Source organism: Caloenas nicobarica, chromosome 1 (assembly GCF_036013445.1).
Source record: "Caloenas nicobarica isolate bCalNic1 chromosome 1, bCalNic1.hap1, whole genome shotgun sequence".
Taxonomy (NCBI): Eukaryota; Metazoa; Chordata; class Aves; order Columbiformes; family Columbidae; genus Caloenas; species Caloenas nicobarica.
In genome coordinates, this window is record NC_088245.1 from 138351538 (window position 1) to 138379530 (window position 27993).

The 27993-nt window shown below is 40.1% G+C and overlaps 1 protein-coding gene across 2 annotated transcripts in view; it reads left to right on the top strand.

The window, feature by feature from the left end:
- The first annotated feature begins 1964 nt into the window (after positions 1-1964).
- Positions 1965-27993, top strand: part of CXADR (CXADR Ig-like cell adhesion molecule) — a 36554-nt gene continuing 10525 nt past the window's right edge. Inside the window, exons 1-7 of one of the 2 annotated variants that reach the window (XM_065651793.1) lie at positions 1965-2080; positions 19216-19382; positions 20037-20241; positions 20607-20762; positions 22782-22904; positions 23243-23381; positions 23632-23818. In XM_065651793.1, coding sequence (XP_065507865.1) covers positions 2029-2080; positions 19216-19382; positions 20037-20241; positions 20607-20762; positions 22782-22904; positions 23243-23381; positions 23632-23818 — 1029 coding nt within the window. In that variant the 5' untranslated portion in view covers positions 1965-2028. Of the gene's footprint in view, positions 2081-19215; positions 19383-20036; positions 20242-20606; positions 20763-22781; positions 22905-23242; positions 23382-23631; positions 27972-27993 lie in introns of those variants that run through there. The other variant, XM_065651784.1, reaches the window with a different exon arrangement.

The following is a 27993-nucleotide window of genomic DNA, read 5'->3' on the forward strand; positions in this document are numbered from 1 at the left end:
GTTCAGGAGTGTGAACATGACTGCATCAGTGTTGCTTCTGATTTAAATGAGACCAGGAATAGGTCTGTCTAAGCTAGACAAAGCGTGGACCTCATGTTTCCTAAATGCAGCACAGTATTTATTTTAATTACTAGCTAGGATTTATTTCACAGAAGGGTGAGCATCTCCATTCTAATGACGAGTCATTCACTCTTTCTGTAGCGACTCTGATTGCTTCATTATATTTTCCATGGTATATAATTTCTGTGGTGACACAAGTGGATGTACAGCAAAAAACCTCACTCATCCAGTCAGCCTAGGATACTCGAGTCAGATTACCCTTTAAAGCGCAAGTCTGCAGCACATATGAAAACAACAGAACGAAACAAAGTCTGAATATCCCCACTGACGTTCTGGTTTCTTTAGCTTAATATTACATGAACGGTATTTTCTTCATAGAAGGGAAAGGCAGTTCTGTTCTGTCATTAAATAAAAAGCTTGAAATCTCCTGATTTAAAATCCTGTGCGTTACATATAATATCTAGCATCTTACTGGGTAGATTCGTTTTTAAAAGGAGATCTAACAGACACTATGAATTGTCATGTCTTTACAAGATATGAGCAGTACTTATCTGTACCTTCATGGAAAATGACAATGCGTTTACCCTACTTATAAAAAAACGAATTCTGAGCTGGCAGGTAAGAGCTGCTGCTTTACTGAGAGTAACCATCCATCTTGAAAAACATCAGTGCATGTTCATATATTCATTATTCCAGGAGAAACAGACACAACGCTGATTTCATCACTAGGAATCCTTTATTGAAAGAAAGGTGTAACACATCCTTTTTAGCTAACCACCTTATGAGTGGTTACCCATTTGATCTCATGTTTTCAGCAAGGGCAGAAGGAACTTTATTATGGACATCAAAGAAAAATAATAAACAGTAATATGATCCCTTTCAAAATTTGTTTGGACTGCAAAATCTGGACTACATAGCTTTTGCATTTGTGTAAATATTTGGTTATGAGGACGCTTTCTTAATATAGACAGAGCTGTGGATGTGGCAAAGGACACGGTACCAATACAACTTATCCCTTTACAAGAAAAAAAACAGCGACGGAAACACATTTATGTCATTTAACAGCTTTGCTATTGCACTATGTAGCAACATATGCACAGCAATAAATTCATCAAATGTACTCAACTGTGGAGAGTAAAACTCATCAAGTCTGCTTTATCTTCTGATAAACGTAACGGAGGGTTTTGCTGTATGTGTCGTGCAAACCATGTATTTCTGAAATTGGCTGGGGTTGCCATTTTGGGCGCCGTGCAGCTGCATCACATTATCGAATTCTGATTGTACCCTTCCGCAAACCGTCTTATCTTCCTTTTGTCTTGCTCGTTTTCTTCAATTCCAGATCTTTCAGTCAAAATACGTATGCGCCGCATAAGGAAAGCACAAGACGTTGCAACAGCGTTGCCATGGGGACTGACGAAGACAAGTAGACGAGCCTTTTCGGTGCTCACACTAACGGCGCAAGGGCCACCGCCACGGCGGTGACCAGCACCGCAGCCCGCCCGCATGGCGCCCCGGGTGTCACCTCAGCTCCCACAGACACCCCTGACCCGCGGCTGCGGGCGCTCGGGCCAACGCGCGGTCCCGTTTCCAGCGGCGAGCCCGGGGCGGCGGGGCCGGTGAGCCCTGCCCGCAGGCGGCGCCGCCGGGCGAGGCGCGGAGGGCCCCGTGCAGCCCGGCGGAGGGCGGGGGCTGCCCCTCGCCGCGCTGTGCGCCCACGTGTTGCCGCGCCGCGGGCGGCGGCGGCCCCGCCGGGCCCCGCAGCGGCGCTGGACGGGCGGGGGGGCGGCGGCAGGTACCGCCGCCGGGGGTGGGCGCCACCGAGCGGCCGTTGGGGCGGGGCTGGGGCGGGTGTCGGCCGGAAGTGACGGGGCCGGGCTGATTCACCTGCTGGGCGGTGCGCGTGGGGCGGGGGAGGTGCCCGGCGGGAGGGAGCGGCGGGTGTCGCTTGGCAGCTGTTCGCGCCGCGCCATGGAGCCGTCGCCGCCGCTGCTGGTGTCCCTGGTGCTGCTGTGCTCCGCAGGTGAGCGCCGGGCGCAGGTGGAGGGGAAGGGGCGGGCGGGAGAGAGGGAGAGAGAGAGGTGGCGGCGGCGGCTTTGCGGGGCTGGAAGAAAGGACGGCGCGGCGCTGCTGCCCGCCCGGCTTCTCCCCCGGTGACCGCCTGCCCGCCACACCTCTGCCCGAGCGGCCGCCCCTGCGTGTGTGTGTGAGGCGGGGAGGCAGCTGGGCGGGGGGCTCCGTCTCCGCCAGCCCCTCTCCCGGCCGGGCGTCGCCGCCCACCCCCTGCCTGCGGCTGGGCAGCGGTGCCCGGGTGGGCGCTGGCGGCTGGGGCACGCTGCGGAGCCCACCTGGGCTTTGTCCGCCGTCCGCCCGCCGTTTGTCTCTTTCCTCCCCCCCGCCCGCCTCCGCCCGTTCCCTCCCCGGGCAGCCCTCGGCGCGGCTGGGGGCGACCCGCCCCGCTGCGGGCTCCGTGCGTCTCCCGCGGCGTGCCTTCCCTTCAGGTGGCGGCGGGGGCTGTGCGTGACGGGCTTTCCGCGCCGCCCCCGGCGGCACTACCGTGCCGTGCTGCACGGCGCCCGGTGTCGCTCCCGGCGTCCCGCCTCTGGCCGCGCCCCGGGCCGGCGGGGCGAGCGGTGTGCGCGGCGGGACGGCGGCAGGAGCGGGTCCCGCTGCGGCCGTGCGGCCGGGTGGGCGCCGCGCGGGAAAACCGAAGTGAAAAGAGCAAGAAAACTCCGTTTAAAACCCCGAACCCCAACCCTGCACGTGTAATAGCCCTTTAATGTCTGGATCTGACGTCGAGTTGGTCTCGCTTTGAGAGGGTGGAAGGGGCCAGGTGGCTTCCAGGGAGCCCTCGCAAACCGGATTGTCCCAGAGCTCATGGCCACGATTGAACTCGGTGGAGGAAACGGGAGAAAATTTGAGGGGGGGAGGGAGAGGGGTTGAATTAGATGGATCTGAACTCGTCTGTTTTTCTTGCTGAGAGAAAACAAAGGATTAGATATTTTCAATTAAAAAAAAAAACCCACAACAAAAAAAAAAAACCAAAAAAACCCAAACAACAACAACAAAACCCTACCCAAACCAAACAGAAAAAGCTACCAACCATGTCTGGGCTACTAAAAAGTAGGGAAATGTTTTTAATTTCAAACATCTGGTGTTACTAGGTTCCTGTAATTAACTCAGTTGGAGTGCCATGTTAATGTTTCCCAAACATGTCTTTAAAAACAAAAAAAGAAGTTTCCACTAAAGTTGACCCAAACTCATGTGAAACTGCAAAAGATGGTAAAACACCTATGGAGGTTCAGGTTCACAGTAAAACGTCTGTCAGTGGTGTCAGGAGGCCAGTTTTTGTTTCCTGTTGAAATGTTAATGCCTTTGTTGATGTCACTGCTGTTTTGGGAAATTACTCACGGGATCAAAATTCTGTGTCTATAATGGAGTGATGAACTCTGATCTCCAGTATGAAAGGATATTGGTAGTTCTGCATTAACTCCAAGCAGAGTTAGAAACAAGATGGATGGTGTGTGAGAACTATGAGTTACTAATATTCAGTTGACAGGGTTAGCAAATAAGATTTATGTTGAAACACTTCGTGTAACTAAAGCTGTGAAAAAGCTTGTGAGTAGAATTTTTTGTGTACTGTGGGTGAGCTGATTCACTTCTGGGATATCAAGCACCATGATACTATATAGCTAGGAATAATTAATATATAAGGAAATGTAGAACCAGAAAAAAATTTTACACTTTAGATGTGCTGAAGCGTACAGGTGTCTTCAGACTTTTATTGGATAATTTTGTAAAGGAAGTAATATATTTGCGTTTTGATTTGGAGTGTCTTTTGCGCCGTTATTTGGATGACTGTACACTAAACCGCACAAATTTCACAGTCCTCTGAAGGAAATAATTTAATTATATATATATAGGAATTGATACATCCTCTGAGCTTGCTTGTGTTTTTTCCCCATCAGACTGAGTTAATATTTCTGGGTCTGTGTTCCAGATAGACATTACTTCCTTCACTGAGGGAACGGATGTCAGTAAGTTGCTGTTCTCCATATGGACCCAACTTGTAGGAAGTTAATTTTTGTGCAGTTGAGTGAAGGCTATTGGCGGTGGAGGATTGTCTAGGTGCGGAAGTCTTTACTTGGGTTTGTGGTTCTGGAATAATTTGTCGTGTTATTTTAAGGTTTGTACCATGTGCTATATTTTCACAGGTTTTTTTTTTCCCCATGTAAGCTTCATTTTCCTTGTTATACTATCACTAAAAGTAGATAGTTCAAAATAACTGATTTTGTATAAATAAGGAGATGTATCTTTACTGCACAAAATACACCTTCAGCAGGCGATGGGGGCTATACCGTTACATGTTGAAATAGGGAAAGTGTTTGGATTTAAGGTGTTTCTGAACCCCGCTTAAGGTCAGTTTCACAGTCATAAAGAACCAAATTGGGAACTTCCCTTTCACTTGCAGGGAGGGAAGAGTTCATCCTTGAGCATTTTCCTGATACTAGGGGAGGACAATTCGTTTCTGCTCTATCTTTCTAATTAGTAATGAATTAATTCTAGTGACTGCCTTGGTATTATATGGTGGTGCAACTGATAAATAACTTGTGGCAGTTTTTTCTTGCATTGGTGCTTTTGGAAGATGACCACAAAACAGGTTGGTGCAGTGAAATTCAGTATGGTATGAATTTACATTTGAATGACTATTTCTGCACCCATAACAGTACTTCTAATTGTACTAGTTCTTCTCTATCTGAAAATGCACTCCAAGTCAAGTCTGTGATGAGGGAGAACTTGATGGCCATTTGAAGGATCTGTTTTCTATTGGTATGTATTGTAGTTACATATGATCAGTCATTTTAGATAGTTGGGGATTCCCAAAATGTACAAAGTTTGTTTAACTTAAATAAACATTGTATAGCTGTCATCAACAAATCCTGGACTAGGGTAATAGAAATTATGTACCTCTTCAGATCTTGAAATATTTTGAGGTACCAAGTATTAAGCTGTTTTCCGAAAGGCAATACAGAATTCTGGTTTGAAGAGGAAAGCTGTTAAAGGTGGGCAGATCATGTTGTTATGTCTTATGGATGTGTAAACTGGTGTATTTTTTTTTATTATTATTAATTCTAAGCTTTCCAGGATGTGTGGTCATCTCAAGAGCTAATATAAAGAAAGTCTATTGTTTCTCATTCAGTGGCACTGAGCATGTTTGCCTATGAGTGACGTCAGGGGACTGTGTACTTACTGGTAACCTCTTACTGACTATACAGTGTTGGGACATCATCATCTCATTCCATTTGGAGCAAATTCAAGTTTGTACAGGGTTTTAGAAGACTGCGAATACCTATAGGTGCCTAACTTGTGATCCTGATTTAACAAATAAGATGGTGACATATGACTGTTAAACTTTTAAAAATATGTAATGGCAGGACAGAGATTTAAAATAACTATGAAATGTGAACATAGCCAGATTATCTGTCTTCCTATAGGTATAAAAAAGTGATTGCATATGTGATGATCCATCTAGCGTTCAGAAGATGTGATACAAAATAGTAATGCTGTGCACATAAATGCTCAAATTGATGCTCAGAGTTTGAGGAGAGTTTTAAGGTAAATAACTAGGCAGAAATTTATTTAGTCTGTAGTGATATCTCTTATCGCTGCTGTTGTGGTGGTGTGGTTTTTGTTTTTTACAATAGTAGTAGTAGGTAATTTTGTACTATATTGAAATTCTACAATGTGTGATGCTTTATTAATAGAATAGTAAGCTTTTAAATAAAGTTTGGGTAAGCTTTGAGAAAAGGTCGGGGTTATTGCCCTATCAAACTTGCAAAAGTATTTCCAATAACATTCATGCAGGAGCAGAACCTAATGTAGGCATGGTAAGTTAGCATTTGGTGGCTAGTACACTTTGTTAAATACATATAATAAGGAACTTAAGCCTGTTCTTATGCGTGGAACAGGATCTTACAGAAGCTTAAATTAGGAGAAGCTTGACTGTCACAAGAGTAAAATGATCATTCCTATCCCAGTTTCTGAATTGCTAAACCTGGTACACTTCATCCACTGCGGAGTAATTTTAACAAGTTGCAGGGTTCAAGTTCTTATGTGTCCATTGATGTGAAAAGTTATGTGAAGTTCAGTACTCCTTTCCTAGGTGTCCCAGATTTTAGTGTTTCAAGAAGTATGAAAACCTTTAACCAGAGCTGACTTAATCAACTAGTTACTGCTGTCACATCAACTGTGCGATTTGGATTAGTAATTGTGCCTTAACTAATCTGTGTTTATCAGAAGGTATTTTATGTGTTCAGAATGCTGCTGCAGAGATTATTATAGCTCATCACTTTGGTCTCCCCCTGTGCTGGCTTCCCCTGTCTTACATCAAACTTCAGCTGCCTGTCTGTCTTCACTTCCAGTGTTTGTCACAGCCTCTTCCAAAGCTGAGTTTGCTTGATATAGAGATGAAACTATGACTCCTAAATGACTGGTTTAGATTCTACTGCTGCTTTACAAAAAATGTATTTTCATATGAGCACTTGTATGCTTTGCTACTGATTCCATTCATGCTTTGAGAAATTCCTTGTCAATATCTTAAAGTCTGCCTCGATAATCCGAGCGTTCTAGAACTCATTTGCTGCAGTGCCCACAGAGGTTTGTACAAATCAGGGAACTTGTTTTTGAGGCCAGTATTGTTTTATCATACTTCCTAACTAACTTAATGATTTGTTGCTTGCATGCATCCATAAGCTCTTAGTGGCAATGATTCTCTTGTTACAATTTCTGGTTCATTTCATGGAGCTTTTAGATGCTGTTTAAAACATACATACGGAGAAATTTCAACAATTGTGTGGCTCACCAGCTTTTAAGAATGTTTCCCTCCCCCTATTGCATCAATTTAGTTGCTCTTCCTTTTTTTTTTTTTTTTTTCATCTTTCTTTTTTGGGAATTCCTCTTTTTACTAATTTGCGTCTTTCAGGACATGGTTATAAGAGCCACTTCAGCCTGTTGCCATGGGAGTAAGTGGCAGTGAAGCTATAGTTCTGTGGAAACCTGTTTCAGTAGCAGCTTGGACATAAGCAGCCCCTGCGTCCTTGCTGGTTATTTCCTTTACTGCACAACTACCTTGATTGTGTGAGCCCATGCCAAATGGGTGTGAGCTGAGGCTGTGTAAAACTTTCATTGATTTTTTTTTTTAATTATTTTTTTTATTTTAAACTGGTTAGATTGCATGATTTGAAACAAGAGTTTACCAACAACTTGTCCTGGTACAAGGCAGTAATGAGTAACAGGAAGGATGGCAGAAGAGCATTAGGAGGAAAACATTCTGCTTGATCAGTATTCTCCCATAGGAGAAGAATGTCTGTATAACCTTAGCCTGGGAGGAGCTTATTTAGGGAGTCTGACTACATTGCTAAATCAGGCAATCAGTTGAATGGCTAGATGTTACCTCAGAGTTAATTTTTGCATCCCATTTCATGTTGTTTCTGCCTGTTCCTTTTCCTCATTCAACTCAATGAGATTGAGTCTTGAGTTGTAACAAAAGAGAGTCAGCTGGAACCTCAGACCCATGTGAGTGGAGTATGTTGCTATTGATTTTTTTTTTTTTTAATGTCACCTACATATTGGATCGTGTATTTGAAACTTATGTTTTGATAGAGAGGCAAGATTTGGAGCTTTATTTGCTGTAGGCTGGAACTGTTCACCAGTGCTGTGATGTCCTTAACTCCAGTTAAGAAGCATCTGGGGTACTTGATGGTCACAAGTTTTGCCGTTCCACTTGCTGCTACATTTTTTTAATAGATACTGTTTTTCATGCCCTACGGGTAAAACTGCTTAGTATGTTGAAAGATGATTAATCAACAATAAATATTTGGTGTGTATAGAAGGAATGATGAGAATTTCATGAATTCACAACTCTTTTAACTTGTGCAGAGTAAATTTGTATTGGGAATTAAAATTTCATATATTCACTGATCGTGCAGTTTCACTTTTTCCTTTTAGACATATTAACAGCATAAACTACAAAGAATGTTTCATCTCAGTTGTTTTAAGGCATGTAAAATAATGTGTGTGTATATACATATTTTAAAGCTTCCCTAAATTTTTAAATGACTAGTTAACTTTGCGACTATTTAGGGTGGATATTCTAATTCTTTGAGCTTATTCCTTTCTGACTGTTTCTTACATGAGGGGGCACGGAGGGAAGCAAAAGTGGGCAGAGAGCCATTCCTTTCTGTCATTGTGATGCTTCACCTTTTTCTTTAAAAAAACAGCGACAAAAAAACTAACTCAAAGCCAAAAAACCCAACTGTCTACTACTGAAGTAATTTTCAGTCTTAATGTAAAACTTGCATGATGTGCCAGGAAAAAGCATTGCCTGTTCAGTAGCTTGGAAGAGCCAAAACCCCTTTACTCAAGTGAAAATAATATGGCTGCCCAGTTAAGTGTTTGATTGTACTTAACTCCCTGATGCACTGACTGACAGATGTGCCTAACACCTTCCCACTGCAGAAGAGCTGCTTCATTCAGTTTCCTTTTAAATGCTATCAAATTGGCAGGAAAAAAAAAAATCTAATCATGTGACTTGATTGCTTAGTGACTTGTGTAAGCCTTCAATATCAGTTTGTAATGGGAAAATAAGTGACTTGCAGGGCTAAAAGCAAAAACAACCGCTGCAGTTGATGTCGACTTGGTAGAGAAGAGGCAGGCTTTTGTGTGATTAAGCCGTGTCAGGATTTGGGTTCAGATTTTTTTTTTTTTTTTTGGTTTGACTGAGAAAAGTCTTTGTAATGGTTGGCTCCCATTTCATTTTACGCTTCTTAATACTATTTCTAGATGGTTCCTTAATGGCTCTTAAGTGCAGTCTGAAGGTACAGTTTCACATTGCACATAGTTGCATTACAGATGTGATGCTGTTACATCTGGTGTAACTTCACGTGTCTGTCGAGCATGTTCCTACTTCCAGTGATGGCGTTGGGTTCCTTCTTCCCTCGCTTCTGTCAGAGCAGCATCGCTTGAGTCCATTCAGCTGATACAAATGAAAACTTTGTTTTGTTTTGTTTTGTGAAGTGTGTTGTTTTCCTGCTGGCCTCACAGCTTTTCTGTGCCTGGCTTTGTGCTCCCCAGCAGTTACCGTGTGCTTGGGAGACTCTCCTTCACAGAACCCCACCTGGAGAGAAAAAGCAAAACTTCCTATGCAGAGTCAGTTTTTAGTGGAGTCAATTTTTTGTTCTGAGTTTCTGCCTTTTTGCATAAAGTGTTATACTGTCATAAAGGGAGGTGACCGGATCAAACGTGAGGATGAGACGGCAGGACCTCAGCAAATCCAAAGTGTCCTACTTGCCATTCTCTTAATACTGCTGCTTGAATTAGGTCATGCTGGATCATTTATATGTGACCAAGCCTTAAAACTCAGAACTCATAGTGATCTTCTGCAGATGTTGGGCTACTCTTGTGCTTATAATTAAGATTAATCCCAATTTTTCTTACAGTATCCCCTCCTCCTTTAAGTTGTCCTCCAAAAGCGTATCCTTTCCTTCAGTAATGAGATACAAATGCTCCCTCTCCACTTGATAAGCAAGTCCCTCTCCAGTAAGGTCATCAACTGCTGCAGTTGCTAGGAGACCCGGCTGGTGACTTCGGGTTTAGCAACAAAAAAGCTTCAAGAATGTGCTGAACAAGTAAGGAGCACAAGGACAGTTGTAAGAGGAAAGGGATGTTGGATATAATCTGAAGGCAAAGTCGATGTTAGGGAAGAAGCAAAAGTTGTGTGGGGGGGAAAAAAAGTAGAAGATCAGTAAAGCTTTAGCCTGTGATTTTTAGGTTTTCTTAGTTGTTCAACTATTCCAGCTGATCTTGGTGGATTACAATTGAGAATGAAGTTAAACTCATGCTAGGTATTTGCAGAGTTGGGGTTATTTGTGATTCGGTTTTTATAAGTCTTAAAGTTAAGAATTTTTATATTAGATTGGGAGGATGAATATCTTCTAACTGAATTGTGCAGGATGTTTTAAATTGGGGCATGGGGATGCAACACTACATGAATTAGAGCTAGTTATTCATTTAATGCTGTCTGAGGACATCCAGACTGAAATAAATTTTTTTTTCTATCTTTGAAAAAGTATGCTTGGCCTGCTTCTTGTTATGTGTAGGGTTTTTTTTTTTTTGTAATTGACAGGATTTGTGGATTCAGGTTAACTCTGGTAGATATCAGTAACTTAACGATTACTGTTCAATCGATGTATTTTGTCAGATTTTTCAGGCTAGCCCAGTGCAGGATTGTTTCCGCTTGGCCTCTCTTCAAAGCAGATCACCTTAAGGTGGTGTTTGTGGTTTTCTGAAGGGGCATGAGTCTTTTTAAGCTGTTCTGCAGAAATCGTGAGTTTAGAGTTGCAAAACTTCCATTTTTGGAACTGGTTGGATTTCAGTGGTTGCTGAAAACCGTGTTTCTTCTGTGAATCTGGGGATCAGACAGTAGAAAGGGATATAAGACTCAGCAGTGGAGTCCACTTTAATTGTGGAAGCAGATGAAAAAAGTCAGAAATAGGCAGGGAGAAAGTAAATCTGTGATTTGAAGTAGCAGTGCCACCCTGGTTACTTTAAGGTTAAGTACATCTGGAAGACTTTGCCTAGTAAACGTGCCTCAGAAAAGTGGTGCTTCCCCCCCACCCCCCCCACCTGCTCAGAAGAAGTAAAGTTTGGAAATACAAATCCACCGTTTTGAGACCCAACAGTAGCAGAGCTGACTAACCGGGTGGTAGAACTTTGCCAGGCTTATTCTGACATGCAGGGTTTTTTTCTGTATTTTGCTTTAAGTGATCCTGCTGTTTCATCAGGCTTCTCTTAGTAGCTTATGGCAGAACCTTCCTCCACGCACATAAGTCTTTTAGCTGCATCACCTGTGGAAAAAGTGTCCTGAAAACTTAACCAGACCAGAGTTCTGGCAGTTTGGTCTCTTAGCTTCATTCTGCTATATGTAAGGCAGCTGAGGTGAAATCTGAAAGAGAGGGATTTAAAATCTTGTCTCTACTAACGCTAAATGTCCATGTAAAACTCAAGCTCTTTTCTCCAGATACTGCTTTGTGGATTTAGTTTCTGGAACTATTTTTATATTTAGTCTGGGACTAAATGGACTAGGAAGATGAGACAGTGTTTGGAGCAAGGACTGGGAGCCAAATCTCTTCTAGCTGAGTGCTTTTATTCCTGGGTTGTCTTTACTTTTTCTGGCTTCAGAAACTTCTGCATAGTAGAAGGGCTTCATGAAGATGTGAGTCTTGACTAGCTTAGAGAACACTATCCGGGCAAGTATGAAATGCAGGTGTGAACATCTTTTGTCTGCATCTCTGTATTTGGGGATTAATCGATGTTCTGCCTAGTGGCTTTAGGCTAGTATAGAGAGGCAGGTTTTAATCTCTGACCTTTTTGGATTGGACCTTTTTGAGTTTTAAGAGGGGGCATATGTAGTATATTAATGTCAGTAGGTTTGGAAATGTTAAAGTGCTTCATTCTTTTGCTAATATAATGTGGTGGGGTTTTTTTAATTTTTTAAAACTACTTTGAACTGTGCTTTTCTATTAAATTTGTGTTGTAGCATTGTATGGTAACCACAGAGTGTCAAGCATGGGAAAAATATGGACTGTGGAGCATATTAAACATTAACCGTTCAACACTTTTGATACTAGCAGGACAGTACTTTCTTTGTTAGGAGCAGCTTTGTGATTTACCTTTATCAGTGGTAGATTATCCTAAAAATCCGAATTCTCTGCGGAGTTCTACAGTTATTACACACGAAAACCAAACCTGCTCTTTGGATACGTATCCAGTATAGACTCAGGTGCAGTAATGCTGTACCACTTTTTATTTTATTGTTTTATTCACTGCCGCATGATTATCTTGCTTTTGGTAGTTCATTGCCTGTTGCATGCTTGTTCCTTTCCCTCATCTCTTGCTTATTTTTGCTTCAGGTGAGATTGCTGTGAAGGTTAAGCATTCTCCAGTACCTAGGTACCTGATTAAATTAATAGGACATGTATTGAGCTAATTTTTATTTTGGATTCTGCCCTGAAACATTTGATGAGAATATCTGTGTACTTTGGCTGTGAAAGAGAATCTTAGCGTTTCATTCTGACATCAGAAGTCCCCAATCTGCTGAATTTGCTTTCTAAAGGGAATATGGCTAATTTTTTTGTCATTCTATTAAACTTCTGTTTTTCTTCTTGCTCTTATTCCTTTAATGTTTAATAAGCTAAAGGAAACTTGTTAGCAACATTTCTTTGTGTTGCTCTGTGTCACATGTCCCATGGAAAAACAGTGAAGTTGAGAAAATAAGTATGGCTAGAGCTGGTTGAAAAATTGGAATTGACTTTTTTTCCCAGGTTGCTTAGTCTGAATTTCTGAAGCCTGATATAACTTCTACAGAAACTGAAGTGGGGTTAACCCTGCTTTAATCTGTCTCAGACCTCATCAGGACCAGGGACGTGATGTTTTCAGGATTTTTTGTGGCACGGTGATGCCTGCCAGAAGTTGTAGGGTTTATGATGCAAGTAAAGTTAGTTGCACCAAAGCTTCATAGCATTTTTGGCACAAGTTCCAGAAAGCTGACTGTGATGGGGCCTTGCTGTTGGAGGTAAGATGCTGGAAACTGAGAACCCAAATCTGAAGCTAGGCTTTCTGGCCTTTAAGAGTCTGACTGGTAGAGCTGGGATTCAGTTTGTGGTATGGTCAGTTCTGATCAACTGCAGTAAAACAGCATAAGCAAACTCTGCTGCTTGTGGCCATCTCGACTGTGCTGATGTGACTCAGCTCCTGGGTGCTGTAAAAATCACTAAAATGAGTATTGTCAAATATTATTTTCCTTTTATTTTTGCAAAGGCAACTTTTAATCCACTTACATCATTAGGAGCACACTGCCTTGTTTTGGCATTGCTTGAGGATACTGAAGTTTTGTGTAGTGAGGAAGCAGAAGACTGAGATGGCGGATTCTTGTGGGGATTTCAGCCATGAAGGAGACCTGTGTTAGGTTTAGATTGTGCCAGTAGAAACTGGGAAGTCTCCCTCGGCTAGGCACTCTGCAGTATGTACCTACCGTGCTGTGTACTCCCTGCTTGCCACGGGTGTAAATGTAAGTTGACTCCATCAGTTCTATCAGGCCGTATTTCAGAAATGTGGTTTTGAAATAAGATGTTGTAGAACTTCTGTCTGAGTGGATGTGGGAAAGGAGAGAGTTGGGGAACTCTGCTTTATTAATATCTTTAGAGCTAGCTGAAAAAAGTAGATAAGCTATGGATGAGAGACATATTCAGAAGTAAAATGAGGATTGTGGGGAGTTGATTATTGAGACAAGTCAAGAGGAAAGATTTGATCACAGCTATTATACATCTATAATCTGTATTTGAAAGAAGAGTATAAACTGAAGCATCTCTTAAGTGAATTTTATAGCTGGTATATCAAAGCGCTAATATGCATTTCTGGTTGTCATTGTTATTTGCTTATTAAGGCTTCATTCTGTGGAGAAAAGCATGTATGTGTTTCCAGCCATTCCTTGTTTATGAGTGGGAACTGGCAAACAATGTTTTTTGGAGAGCCTCCTATTAAAGTTGAAGTACTGTGCAAATGCAGATGGTGGATGGATCACATATGGCTTGAAGTACAGCAACATCTCTGAACTCAACTCTTACCCCGTGTAGAAGCAGTCTGCGATTCTTTGCAGTTGTGCTCCTTGGCAATTGTCATTTCAGACATCGTTCTGAACCCGGCAGCAGTCCTGCCTTGGTGGTGCATCTCCCCTGCTCCTGCCCCTTGGTGTGTGTCAGCCACCATACCTTCTGCTGTTCCAGCTGGTTGTGTTCCTTCCCTGTTAATGTGTTTAGGGAGGGACTGTGTATTTTGGGTTACATAGCACTTCTGCGTGCTACCTGATGCCAGAAACATTCATGCCAAGTTTAAATTTACACTTAAATTTGTGTAAGCCAGCAATCCAGAATTAAAGCGGATCCTGAACTTGTAACTCTTTTCCTTTAAATAAGACAACACTAAATGCCTAAGTAAGTCGTCTAATGAAAATTTGCTTTCTGTTGCTTGTTAGTACGTATCCCAGCTCTGTTTGCATCTGTGTTGGAATGGAGAAAGCTTTGCTCCATTTTAATGTTTTATCTACTTTCTGTGTTGAAGATTCTTTTATACTAGAAAACAGTTTCCATCAAATGCTGTCAAACATTTAATTTTACCTAGATTATTGTTAAAAATATTAATAATGTAGTTTGCTAAGCCGTGTTCCACTTGAGTGATATTTGAAGGTATGTCCAGATATTCAGAAGGAAATACAGTTTCTCTAAAGATGGCTTGCACCCCTTCAGAAATGCAAAAAACTTATTCAGTCATGCAGATACAGTTTACAGTGCTCTTTAGCCTCAGTTTCCCAGAGGAAGAGTATTTTATTCCATATTAAGAAACTTAAATCTGAATGCTCAGGATCCAAAATGTGTAGCAACCTCTTAACCACCTTCTGATATAAACTTTTATAAGATGTAATACTTATTATTCTGCATCGAGGAGTGGTACTTGTCTCTTCTCACCCAGTCACAAGGGTTCATTTTTCTGTTTGCCCAACTGAACATGGCACATGTTCTCCTTACAAAATATTTGGAGAACAATACACATGCGTTTGAACCAATTGCACTTCTGTGGTGAATAGTTTTCAGTTCTTTTTTGAGAATCTGTTGCATGCTTCTGAGTCTAAGCTTTGCAGCGATTTGTTTGCTGCAGTTAAAAAGCAGATATTTTAATGCTAAGCATCTCTGAATAAGAATGATAACTGACTTGAGGAACCCTCCTCTTTCTGGTGTGTTAAAACAAGTCTGAAATTTTATCCATGAAATCCTGCTAATCAAAACAAATACGGATCTTCACTCACCGTGATAAAATGTCTGCCTGTCACGTACTAGCAGTTAGATGCCACAGTTTATCCACCCATGTTTTGAGGAGAATACTAGTGGTGTGAAAAGAAATTGAATCTTCCTGATTTGAGTGGAAACTGAAGGGAGGTGAGGCTTGGGAAAGCTTGGAGAAAATGTCATCTTGTCACTATGTGCATTGGCTTCATGTAGATCTTTAATGCAGTTACAGAATTGTTTGTATTGAATGTGATCAGAGTCTTCCAGCCTTCTGCACCGAGCAGAAGGTTGCACAGAGCAGTATGCTCTGTACTTTGATCATGCTTGTGTCAGCTGTCACTAAATCAGCTGTCCCATTTTCCCTTTCGATTCTTTACTGCTCACGTACTGGTACAAGCTTTTAATGTTGCATTCAAGTTTCTTGCTTTAATCAGCTTTGTTTGGGTTTTGACTTCCTTAGCAGGGATGCTGCATGCCTGGGTGGCATTCCTGTATTCCTCCCGTGGTAGGCTGTTCTCTCTTCCTCCTCCTTAGGCAGAGCTGCTGACTGATCTGCTTATTTTCCTGAGTGTTGGGATGTACTTTTCATGTGATAGCAGCAGTTGTCCTTAAATACCTGCCAGCTTTCTTGAGCTCTTTTGCCCTTTAGAACTGGGTCCCACAGAATTCTACGTACTGAATGAGTCAGCCTGCCCTTCTGAAGTGCAAGGTCTATGCTGGATGTGTCTTCCTCCTCTCAGGATTTTGAACTCCACTATTTCATGACCACTATAGTCAAGTTCTTCTGTGTTTTGTTGAAAGCAATTCCAAGGAAGTATCAAATCGGTTGATCATTTAGCATCTGTTTTTCCCTGAAATCTTTCAGAAGTCTTCTAGATTGTTTGTGTCCTGCTATGTTGGCCTTCTAGTAGATGTCAGGAAGGTTAAAGTGTCTCGCAATAACTAGGCTCCAGGATTTAAAGACTTTACGGAATTGTTCAAAAAGACTTCATCTACTTTCTTGCCCTGATCAAGTGGTTTGTAACAAACTCAGACCGTGATGTTGCTCACACAGACCTCCTTTAATCCTGACCCACAAGCATTCAACCAGCCTGTTGTCTGTCCTGTAGAACAGCTTTCCGTGTTCCAGCAGCTCTGTCGCGTAGAAGGCAATTCACCTGCTGTTCTTTCCTTCCTGGCTTTCTTAAAAAGCTTGTATGAATCCATGACACAGCCCCAGTCATCTGAGCAATCCCACATGCCTCAATTACTCTGTCATAGTTCTGTGTGCAAGTACTTGAGATGGTTCCCCTTTCAATATGTTTTGCCCTTGCCAAGGTCTATGTTTCTTCCACCAACCTGACTCATGTACTTAATATGTCTGAATCTCTATTCCTTCCCTTAACTGCAAGCTTCTGTCACCTTTCCTGATAGGCTTCTCATTTAAAGTGCTTCTCACCAAATTTGATGAGGGTGTTCCTAACCCACTTTGTTGAGTGGATCTCATGTCTCAACTTAGCAGCCCTAATTTCTCAGGGTTACTTGTGGCCATAAAAATTAAACCACTGCCTGCAGGACCAGTCCTGCAGTGAATTGCTAACTCGCAGGATGTGTCTCCACAAGCCTTTTCTCCTTCACATGAAAGAGCAAGGAGAACAAGTGTCCCCTGGGGTCCCGTGTCCTTTGTCCCTGAGTTTTCTAGTCACTCGTGGTTTGCTCCAGGGCTCCTTTGTTAATAGCATGTGCGCCTGTGTAAGTAGGTAATAGCAATAGTTGGGAGAAGAAAAAAAAAAGTGGTAATAATAGGTAGTAGTTTAGTAGTTAATATTCCAAGTGTTGGAGGACTCTTGGCAGTCTCTCTAAGTGCTGACTCTGGCCAAACCTCCTTCACCCAGCAGATCTGGTAGCAGACGTGTGTGTCTATTCTGCAGAAGGGAATCTCCAACTAATATTACCTGCCACTCCCTCGTATTGCTGATGCTTAGTTCAAAGCCAGCCAGCTCTGACACCTGCCTTAATTGAGATGCTTGCTGCTTCTGCCTGTCATTCTAATGTTGACAAAAAAATAGTGAGCGTGGAAAACAGCTTTATGTGCTTGAGTTCTTAGCATAAGAAAGAGAATGTGGAGCACTAGTACAATAAAATGAGATATTGGGACATTCAGTAAGAAAGGAATTGAATTTTATGAAAAATCTCTGGGACTCAGAAGGCTCAGACCGTTGTTTGGGTATGTCTCATATCTGCTAATATGTGCTACAAGCTTCACATGTAGGAATGATTGAAAGCTGTCCTGAGGTATACATGTGCTTCATCTTCCATTTACATATTTACATGCATGAACATATTACTCACCTCAACAGTTTCAATTTTTCTAACAGTCTTCTGTGTGTGTTAAATTTCCAGCAAGTCACTTTTGGCTGTTGGGTTCTGCTTTTATTAACTTATGGCCACTATGTTGTGTCATATGCACCAGACCAGAGAAATGAGTGCTGTAGTAGAACCTCAGACTGAAGCATTTGCTCTTTGTGCCTTTTAAAGCCCTTTGAGCAAACTGCTGTGTGATAGGCAGGACTATTGGAGCCTGGTTTCCTAGGAGTGTGTCTCTGAAATGTAGTACTTCCACCTTTTAACATAACTTTTCTCCCCTATTCCCTGTGTACTTGTTCCCTTTCTTGGTGTTCTGCCATCTGAATGAGAAACAGGTTGTGTAACATCCACCCTGAACTTACAGTCAGATGGAGTTGTCTGGCAGTGAAGGGGCAAAGAGATAGCTGAAGAGTCTAACGCTTCTTAGCGATGTCACAACAAATTAATAACTTCAGGGAGTTCTGGTTGCACTGCACTGTTATTTCTGCTTCATCAGAGATGAATAATGAGAGAACACTGTCTGTACAAGTCCTGCTTGTTTAGAAAATTAGTCAAAAAAATCAACATATTCATATTCACCTGTCCAGTTTCTTTGACCCGTGTTGTGTGTTTCAGCAGGTGTCAACTAAAAATCAGGGAGTTTATACTTTTTAGTTGTACAGATGTGTTGTAGCATCTCCAAAGTATGAGTCACGTTACCCACTACCTGCTGTGAAGAGACAGATGTCAGTGTGTTCCTCTTGCCCGAATTACTGAACACTGTGTGAAATCCTCAGCAGGTCCCTTTGCAGGGAGATGAGAACAAATGTGTTCTCTAGTCATCTGTTGTGGAACTTCAAATGGCAAAGTGACTGTTACTGGAGGTGCTGTCACAGAGCAGAAGTGCTGCTTCAGTGATTAACTCTTATTTCAGAGTGAAAGCTTTTAATTTCCCGGGTTACAGATATGCAGCTTTTATGGAAGTAATATCTTAATGTATTTCATCATCATTCAATAAACTGTACTTGACATCCCATCTCACTTCTTGAATGTAGCAGAACGAAAGTGCAGAAGTGTGATTTGGAGATGAACTTGAAAATATTGTGTTACAGTTTCCTGATGAGAGTGGAGAAGAGCGGAAAAAAAGAACATGAAGTCAGTGAAAAGCAGATTAGGAATTTGCATTCTTTGCTACTGTGCTTTATGTAAACATGAATGTGCTCTGAATCTACCGATTTCTAGAGATGATGGCTAGTTGTAATACTGTCTTGCTTCAGGCTTTTTGAGTAAGTTTGTTTGTGTCACTATACGGATTCTTTTTCAGGGCTGAATTGAGGAAAACTTGTTGTCTGGAAACATGTTTTGCTTAGAGGCATGCAGATGAGGATTATGTAGCCTTTTTTGAGGAGTAAGACAAGCAGAAAGGGTGAACAAATCTAAAAGCTCATTGAGATTTTTGGAAAGGATTCATTTATCCACTCCCTGTAGATATAAGAGCCCTTATAGCTCGAGGCAGAGTAACTTAACTTGATCCAACCCAGAACTTGACAACAATTCTGCCCATCCTGGCAGACTTCATTGCTGTTCCATGCTTTCATTTTACCAAAGAGAGAGTAGTGGTAACTTGAAAAACCTGCTGCTGAAACTTTTTGGTTTAGCTTCGTGTGGGACTTGAATTGTACAAAAAAAGTTCTGTGGTTGCAAAGAAGTAATTGGCTGTTGGATGTGATTCCAAGTGAACAGTACATGACTTTGCGTTGTGTTCTGTGACATGCTGCGCAGGATCTCTTAAGCGGTGACTAGTCTGACTAATGGCATGGTTTCTATACAGGAAAAGTATATGATGGATTTGAGTATATACTAAAATATAATACAATGCTTATGGTGAAAATTGCATGTGAAGTGTTTTTAAAACATAAAAATATATTTTTTATAGGTCTAACAAGAAGCCTAACTATAACTTCAAATCAATCAATGTTTGAAAAAGCACAAGGAGAGAAAGTTACGTTGCCATGTACTTTTGTACTCTCAGGAGAAGATGAAGGCCCACTAGATATCGAGTGGGTATTGATACCAGCAGATAATCAAAAGAAGGAAGAAATAGTAAGTAGAGACTTCTTTGGACAGTGCTAATTCAGTTGTTTCGGTAGGTCAACATATAAACTTTGTTACTGACATTAAGCTTCCACGTTTTCAGGTTGTTATGTTTGTGATCTGAAATTACTTTGAAGCACCAGTCATATAAAATATAGTGGAAATTTTGGAATAGCAGATTAAGTATGACATGTCAAGGAATTTCTTGCTATGAACTTGTCTTCTAAAGAACTCTTAAATTTAAAAAGTGCTTTAGTTACAGAAAACAAACTATACTATTGTACCTGCATTGTTTTCCTGACTGAAAACTGATTAATGAGGATTTGATTTTAAATATATTAACTCTTCCCTTTCTTTGGAAATCTTATCAGTAAGATGATGCATTTAAGTAGAGAGGTTTTACAGAACGAAATTAGAGCAATTTTAAACAGTTTCCTTTCAGTTAAAAATCAATGCTGACATATTGCTACTTGGGCAGTCATTAGTTGGAATATTCATTAGAGTACTGTATGTGGTGATAAATTGAAGATTGAGATATTTGGCTATGTCATGCTTCTGGGATTATTTAAAACAGTAGAAAGAAACTCAAGAATCTGGAGATAGCAAATTATTTTGAATGCTTGCATGCCAAGTGGATTCTGATTAATATTTCTTTTTTAATAGATAATTATGTATGCTGTAGACAGGATTTATAATCATTATTATGCTGCTATGACTGAGCGGATGCAGTTTACTAATCCTGATCCCAAATCTGGTGATGGTTCACTGGATATCCTGAATTTAAAGTCATCAGACACTGGCACATACCAGTGCAAAGTGAAGAAGGCTCCTGGAGTTCAAAGCAAAAAAATACACTTGACTGTACTTGGTAAGATAATGCTTTCCTTGAATTTTCAGTGACATTTTTTAATGTGTTTATTCCATTCTATCTTTGTCTAAAATGAAAAATTCTATCAGGCAAAGTCATACTGAATCCATGACGATGCATCCATTATTGAGGCTTTGGGAGGGGTAAACATCATTCTATTCTGGGGGATGAAGGGAGTAATATTCAGAATAACGAGCATTTTAAAAAATTCTACACCTGGCTTGTATTTAATAGAAAATCTTTCCATGCATAGAAATGGTTTGTTGCACAAGTTGTCTTAGCAAATTGGACTGCCCTACTAGAGCACAACTAGCAAGTGTTTCGATTGTGACTTTTATTAATTCGATAATACTTTTGTTTACTAGTAAAGCCAGCAAGAACTAAGTGTTCCATTGAAGGACCACAAGTGATCGGAAGAGATGTTGTCTTGAAATGTGCATCACAAGAAGGATCCCCGCTCTTGTCTTATGACTGGAGGAGAGTATCTGGCACACGGGAACTTCCTGCCACTTCCATGCTGAGTACTGTCAAACTTTATTTATTACTCTGAAATACTTGAGAAGGATTGCATTCGTATTTTTGGTTCGTCTTGACTTGTGAGCATCCCTAGCTTAGCGCTAGTACAGTCAAGATAAGTGTCACTTCTGCCCTCTCACTGGAAAATAGAGCTGATTTTGAGTTTTGTGGGTTTGGTTTTTAGGTTTTCTGTTGATAATGGGAAATGTATCAAGCTTTGAGAATCTTACCACTAGGCTGCAAAATCGTGCTCACCCATACCTGACTGTTCTGAGTTCTCTTGCTTGCTGATGTTGGCTGCTTTTGTGCTCAAGAGGACAGTAAGGAAGAGTCAGAACAGAGTTCTAGACCAGTGGTTAGAGCTGCCTTCAGGGAAGCAGAGGTAAATGCTTGAATTTTATTAGGGTTGAACTGAGGTCTTCACTTCCCGATCAAATGACAGAACTTCTTGGTTAAAAAGGGGTGCATTTTTTTTAGAAGTTGTCAAGAGTAACAGAGAAGAAACGGTTTACCCTTTTCTTACAAGAGCTGACATACAGGATTCCAAATTATTATAGTGGTGGTATTGGATTTTTATTCTGAGAGCTTCATTGTAGAAGGTTAATTTGTGGGTTTTGGCTTTGTGAAAACTATTCTGGAATATTTTTAGAAGAATACTGCTCAGTACCAGTTCTTTCTGATCTTCCTTGTAGTTATGAAACCTTAAACCTTGAGATGATGGGGTTTTCTTTGCAGATGAAGTAGTTCAAGAATCTGCTTACAAATAAGCATATTTCAGTTCGGATTGTGTAGAACATACAGGACAAAGTGGTATCATGTGTCTAAGAGTAGTCAAAGTGGATGTCTAGGGGAGAGACGATAAGAAGTTGTGTGATTCTTCCTCAAAGGGGTCTCCTATACTCTTGTAATTTATGCCTCAGGAAATTCAGATATGGCTTCAGTTTAATTGACTGGAAACAAAAGCTGACTTCTGTGAACTTCTCCAGTTTCCTTTAAACTTTTGTAGTTTATTAGAATCTGTAATATCTTGGAACACAGATCTCTAAAAATCAACTGCATATGAAGAACCTCATACTGTTCTTCATTTTGAACTTGCCTCCTGGTAGTGCTGTTTAGTGTCTTTCTTGTTTTGAAAGTGAACAGTTACCACTCAAGACCTTAAGCTTCTGTTACTGTTCCCCTTCTTTCTCCAAATTTGTCTCATGGTAACAAAAAAATCAATTAATGGTATCAGTACTGGGCAAGAATGACTGAGAAAGTATGTGAAAGTGGCACGTAACTTGATAAAATAATGTTTATTTTGGGCTTGTGAATGTAGGTTTGGGGACACTGAACATGTTCTCAATAATGTAGGCACTACCTAACTTCTTCAGCAGTAAGAGTGAAGTATTTGTGTGGTGCTTTGTTCCGGTGGTGGTGGTATCTCTTGTAGGTCTGATGGCAAATCTATTAACAATTAAACCATGCAAGCCATTGGAAGTTCATCTAGTAGAATCTCACAAAGGGAGCTGTCAATGGCTTTTGAAAACCCTGGCAAAATACTCTCTTTGTTTTCCCTGATTTGTGTCTCCTGCTCTGTCAGCATCACCAGACCTACTGGTAACACATGGGAGTACAGTGTTTGGGATAGATCCACCTCATGTTGAACATGGGTTCTCTAGGAGAGTCAGTTTAGACAGAGAGAAGAAGGTACTTCTGGCATGCCTTTATTTTTATTTTAGGATTCTGTGTTAGGATGAGAGAATTTGCCACTTTAAGCATCTGTTCTTTTCCATTGACAGAGCAACTAGTCTGTAGGCTTAATATTAGGTCAAACGCTGAGGAATAATTTTCTAACAAGGTAAAAGGCTTTTACAAATAATAGTATTTTGCAGCATGATAGACTTTTGCTTTTATTCAGGTATCTTTAATATGGCATTTTTTTAGTTAAGACTTCATCTACGTGCTGGATTAATAATTCTGTAGTATTGAATATGGAATTAAATTTTGGATAATGGTAAACCTTTACCTTTTGTTGTTTGTAGATAAAAATACAGGAGAACTTCTCCTGAAAAATGCCTCTCAAGACCATTCTGGTACATACAGTTGCGTTGCCTCAAACAGAGTTGGCACGGATGAATGTTCTGTTGAGCTGAATGTCACCCCTCGTAAGTGTTTGCTATGTAATGGTCACATAGTGTTTTGTGTATTAAAACTGAATAAACTTGTTTCTCTAAACTCCTAAAAGGCTAAAAAACCAACCCTGTTGTGTAACCGATGGTTGCTTTTTCAAGTCTCTGCTTTCCAAAATATTGCTTTTTATGCAGAAAGCTGTAACTTATTGTTTTAAATGCATGTGATTGAAGCATACCCTCTGTGATTTGGTGATATACTCTTAACCTGGATCATGTGGAAATGTACTGGTTTTAGTGTTGAGTTGAGAGAAAAGAAGCTGGTTGTATAAATTTGACACTTGACAAACAGTATCCTTATTTATCTATTCTAGCTATGAATACAGCTGGTATAATTGCTGGAGCTATTACAGGAACTCTGTTGGGTCTTTTTGTACTGGCTTTTCTTGTCTTCCATTGCTGTAAGAAACACAGAGAAAAGAAATATGAGAAAGAAGTACATCATGAAATCAGGTAACGACATATCTCTAATTTCTGAGCAGTATTATTTGAACATTAACTTTTAAATGTGTATTTTTGCAAGTCAGATACTTAACAGTTGAGACTTCTGTCTTAATCTGGAATTTTTTAACTTAAAGAAACATGTGAGCCTCTTTCTACTGTGTCAGAATAGAAAGGAACAAACTGAAAATTTGCTTTGAAAGCTCCCATATAATAATAGTGACTGAACTCTTGTTCTGCAACTGTTGTTTGTATATTTCAGAGAAGATGTTCCACCTCCAAAAAGTCGCAGTTCAACAGCCCGCAGCTACATAGGCAGCAATCGTTCTTCTCTGGGTTCGATGTCTCCCTCAAATATGGAAGGATATACTAAAACTCCATATAGCCAAGTCCCAAGCGAAGACTTTGAACGTACTCCTGCTCAAAACCCAACCTTTGCACCTCCAAAGGTAGCTGCACCTAATTTAAGTAGAATGGGAGCTGTTCCTGTGATGATTCCAGCACAAAGCAAAGATGGGTCCATAGTATAAAATATTATTAATTTAAATGCTGTTTTTAAAGTGTTCGTTGTAAGTATTAGAGAGATCTACTGTGTTCCATTCCTCATTTAAACAATGGCATGCAATTTTCCTTGAAGAAAATGAACAAGTTAGTTTGAAAAGCCACCAATTCTCATTTTTAATTTTAAACTTACTAACATATGGCAGTTGAACTGTTTGCTAAAAGCACTGAAGTTGTTAAATAAATATCGGACACTAAAGGTATTTGGACCTCTGGTAGGTTGCTGAAGAGACATTGTCAGCTATTGTGCAGTTCTGAATATGTAACAGTGAGACACAAGTGAGAAGCAACAAAGCATTTCATATGTAGAGCATGAAGTTTCTCAGAGTTGCTGAAACTTTGTCCTCAGTTTAGGAATAACAAGTATTTTAATTTGGCCACTATCTGAACTTGCAGGAGGCTGAAATAGTGAGGATGACTTTGAATTCTGTTGAAACTCAGAGTACTTATGCAGTTCTTGAACCAGGTAACATTTGTTTGGACCACTTCTTGAGCTCTTATTTCAGGGCTACCAGTTATTTGATTGGTTCAGTGAATTTCATGAGTTTATTCTGAATTTAAAACTTCAGTGAGTGGAAATGTGACTGGAAACCTTGCAAGCTCTTTGAAACATGAATTTTTCTGAAATAACTAGTTCTAGTCATGTCAGGTAACTTAATGCTTGTGTAATCTCATGTAAGAGGTCTTGTAAGGTGGTTGGCAGTGGTATGGAGGCTTCAAAATCTATAGATCAACTGTTACTGTCACAGTGAGAATGAATATGTATCTCTACGTAGGTCTTAAGTTAACTGTACCTTGCATTTTCCAAAGCCTGTTTAGATTCTAAAACAGTGCCCTTTCCAGATGGATTACCTAGAAGTTCCGTGGGATTTTACGGAAAGCTGTTAAATAACTGGTATTTGGCATCTGTCCTCTTGCTCTAACATCACCTTGGAAACATCATTTCCCATATAAGTGTAAGCAGTAGGCAGCCTTTACTTAAGATGCTAACATCTTTCTGTATGACTTTGGAAGGAGTTTGAAGCTCATTTCTCCTTGCCTCTTCCATAGCCCTAAATATTCTTATTAACAGACACTTAGACTTTTAAGAGCAAGAGTTTAATGCAACCAGAATCTGAGAAGAAATAGTTATTCAGAATTGTTGATACAAATCTCATGTTTCAAGATTGAAAGCGCTTCTTCCCAGTTTTGCAAACTTAACGCATTACAGAAGGAACAGAACGATTCTTCATCTTAACTTTCAGATGTACTTAAGGACTTTTGATAGCTTCTGATGGCTGATATTATATACCTTTAGAAGCAGGATTTAAAGCTTAGTGCAGTTTGAATCTTTGTGGATTTTCTTCTTCTTTCCTATTTTTTACTTTCTTTCCTCTTCCTGTGCTGGTGGGTGAGAGAGGAGAGTCCCTTCAGCTTTTTCTAGCTGTAAATTGTAAACTGCAAGGTATTTTGAAAACTCTAAAGGCATATAGTGTGTGGCACTGATGTTGATGAAGGAAATATCTGAATTGCCTGTTGAAAGATGTTAGGATTATTTGTATGTAGCAACAATGCGAGACAAAATGTTTCCCCAAACTTCTAGGTTTAGTGTCTGCTTTTTTGTAGCTGCTTATAGATCTGTGATAAATCCTTTGGCTTACTACTAAATGTTTGTCCTATTTATAGTTAGGTGCACAATTTTTGGCTGGCACTATTAATGTAAAGAACATACCCTTCATACTGAATTTAGAAACTTGAATGGCTATTAAGTATTCTAGACTTAGTTTTACACATTTGGGACATTTTTAGATTGTAAACTGATACTGTTAGAGATCAGTTTTTTTATCTTTCATGTGTGCCTTTTCAATAAACTTTGCCTGATTGTAACTTCAGTTTTTATGAAATTTCTGGTGCCTAAATTCACTGTTTGAACAGGTGCTTAGATGATGGTACAGTTCTTAATACATGACACTGTGATCTGATTTCTTGATTCTAATGTACTATTTATACCTCTTCATGCCTATTTTTGGATGTGACTTCAGTGGCTCTCTCTGTATTGTTCTGTATTTCAAAATGTCAGTTACTCCTTCGATTGCTAATTATGATCTGAGTGTTTATATTCCTGAAAACTGTTCAGTTGTTGTACCAGTGAGGTGGATGATTGCCTTGTGTGTTAAATACTAGGTTTAGTAACTGTGCCAAACATATCCTTATGAAGAACAATAGATGAGGAGACATCTTCTTGCATCCAATTATTGTGATAGAAGAGACTTCTGAGATTTCAATCACATGCTGATTGTTTACCTTAAAACAAAGGCCTTCCTTAATTAAAAGGGTATAGTTATTATATATACAAGTTGAGTCCAAAACTAAACTGAATCACAGACTGGGAGATAGCTATAAACCTAAGCAACCAGGCAACAAACCTACTGAATTTGGTTCTTAGCCATCTGTGGACATATGGGAGATTAGATGTGGGGTCTGTTTTTTGTTTGTTTGCTTGCCTTTTTGTTGCTGCTGTTTTGTTTTGGTCTTTATTGTAGTTTTGTTTTTTGTTATTGTTGCGGGGGTTTTTTTGTTTGTCCTGAGACCCTGTGCTTTCAGTCAGGTAAGCCCTGAGACACTCAAGAACAGAAACTTATCTCACTAAAGCATACAGAGCAGAGTTTACACATGCTTAATGCTCTGTCAGCTTCTACAAAATAATAAATGGACAGAACAGAAGGACAACGTGATGTGCCCTCAGAGCCTAGCTGTTAGGCTTAGCAGCCTTGACAGTGTCTGTCTATTTATGCAATTGCATGGAAAAATAAAAGAAATAGAATCTGACATAGTCCTTATCTGAAATAAAGAACCTCCAACTTGGGGTAAACTTTGCCTCTAGTTAGTGTCATCATGCCTTTCTGAATGGAAACAACACTACTTTGAAAACATAATACTGCAATTATATATTATTTATTTAGTCAATAGATTGTTCACTTACGCTGGATTATGATTCTCAAAAGCAGCTACTATAGTTTCACAATGATTTCTAGCTCTGTAGGAGATGAGCTGGTTAAAGACGTGAGGCGTCCGATCTTACAGATAACTCTGCTAACTGAACTCTTCTAGAAAGTAATGGCAGCTGATATACCAGTTAGAAGGTGGCATTTTTAATGTCTCGTTTTATTAAAAAAAAGGGGGGGGTGGTACCATTATGTAAATACTCTTAAGTGAATTCAAGAAACTTCTCGTTAATGTCATGACTGTAAACTTGCCTGTTCAGGACTACTATATATAGAAGAGAAACCTCAGTTTTAGCATGGTGTGAATAAAGTGTTTAGGCTTGTAATATTGTAGAGGTTATGTAACACTTGTCCATACGTTACAAGCATTTTCATAAACTTTCTGAAATGGATATTTAAAGATATGTGTGTGAAACTTCCTTACCTAAAAATGAATACTTCTTCCAAAGCTGTGTAGTGCACAGAAATGCCTTTTTGGAGGGGTAAAACGTGACTTTTGAAAGAAATGTACAACGCATACATCTTTATCGACTCTGATAGTTGCATTCATGTTAGATGTATGCTTCCTGCTTAATAGTACAAGTAAGACTGCTTAATTGCAAGCTTTTCGGTAATGCTGAATATTGTATATTACTGGTTTCTATGATAGGTTTTTGGTTTTGTTCTTAACAGTGTATATTCTGAATCACTTCAGTTCTTTGTTCCAGTCTAAAGGCATAATGCTATTTGTGTCACTTAAACTTTGTTTTATACACTTGATAGGTGCTTTATGGGACCCTTTGGTTATTGGTCCTCTAGCATTGAGGCGCAGCTCAATTGAAATTGGAGCAATAATATTTCCTGGAATCTAAAATGTTATGTTACGTTACGCTTCTCATGCACAAAGCATGGACTTGAATATTGATATGAATTTCAGTATGAGGTTTTATATTCATACTTTTGGGGGAATGGTATTTTAAAATAAAAGTATTGTGAGTGAATTTGTAAAAACAAAATCCAAAATTTTAAAATTATGTAGTTCCATGACAGACTTGTGTACTTTTTGAAATAAAACTGTTGGAGAAAACAGTAGTCTGTCT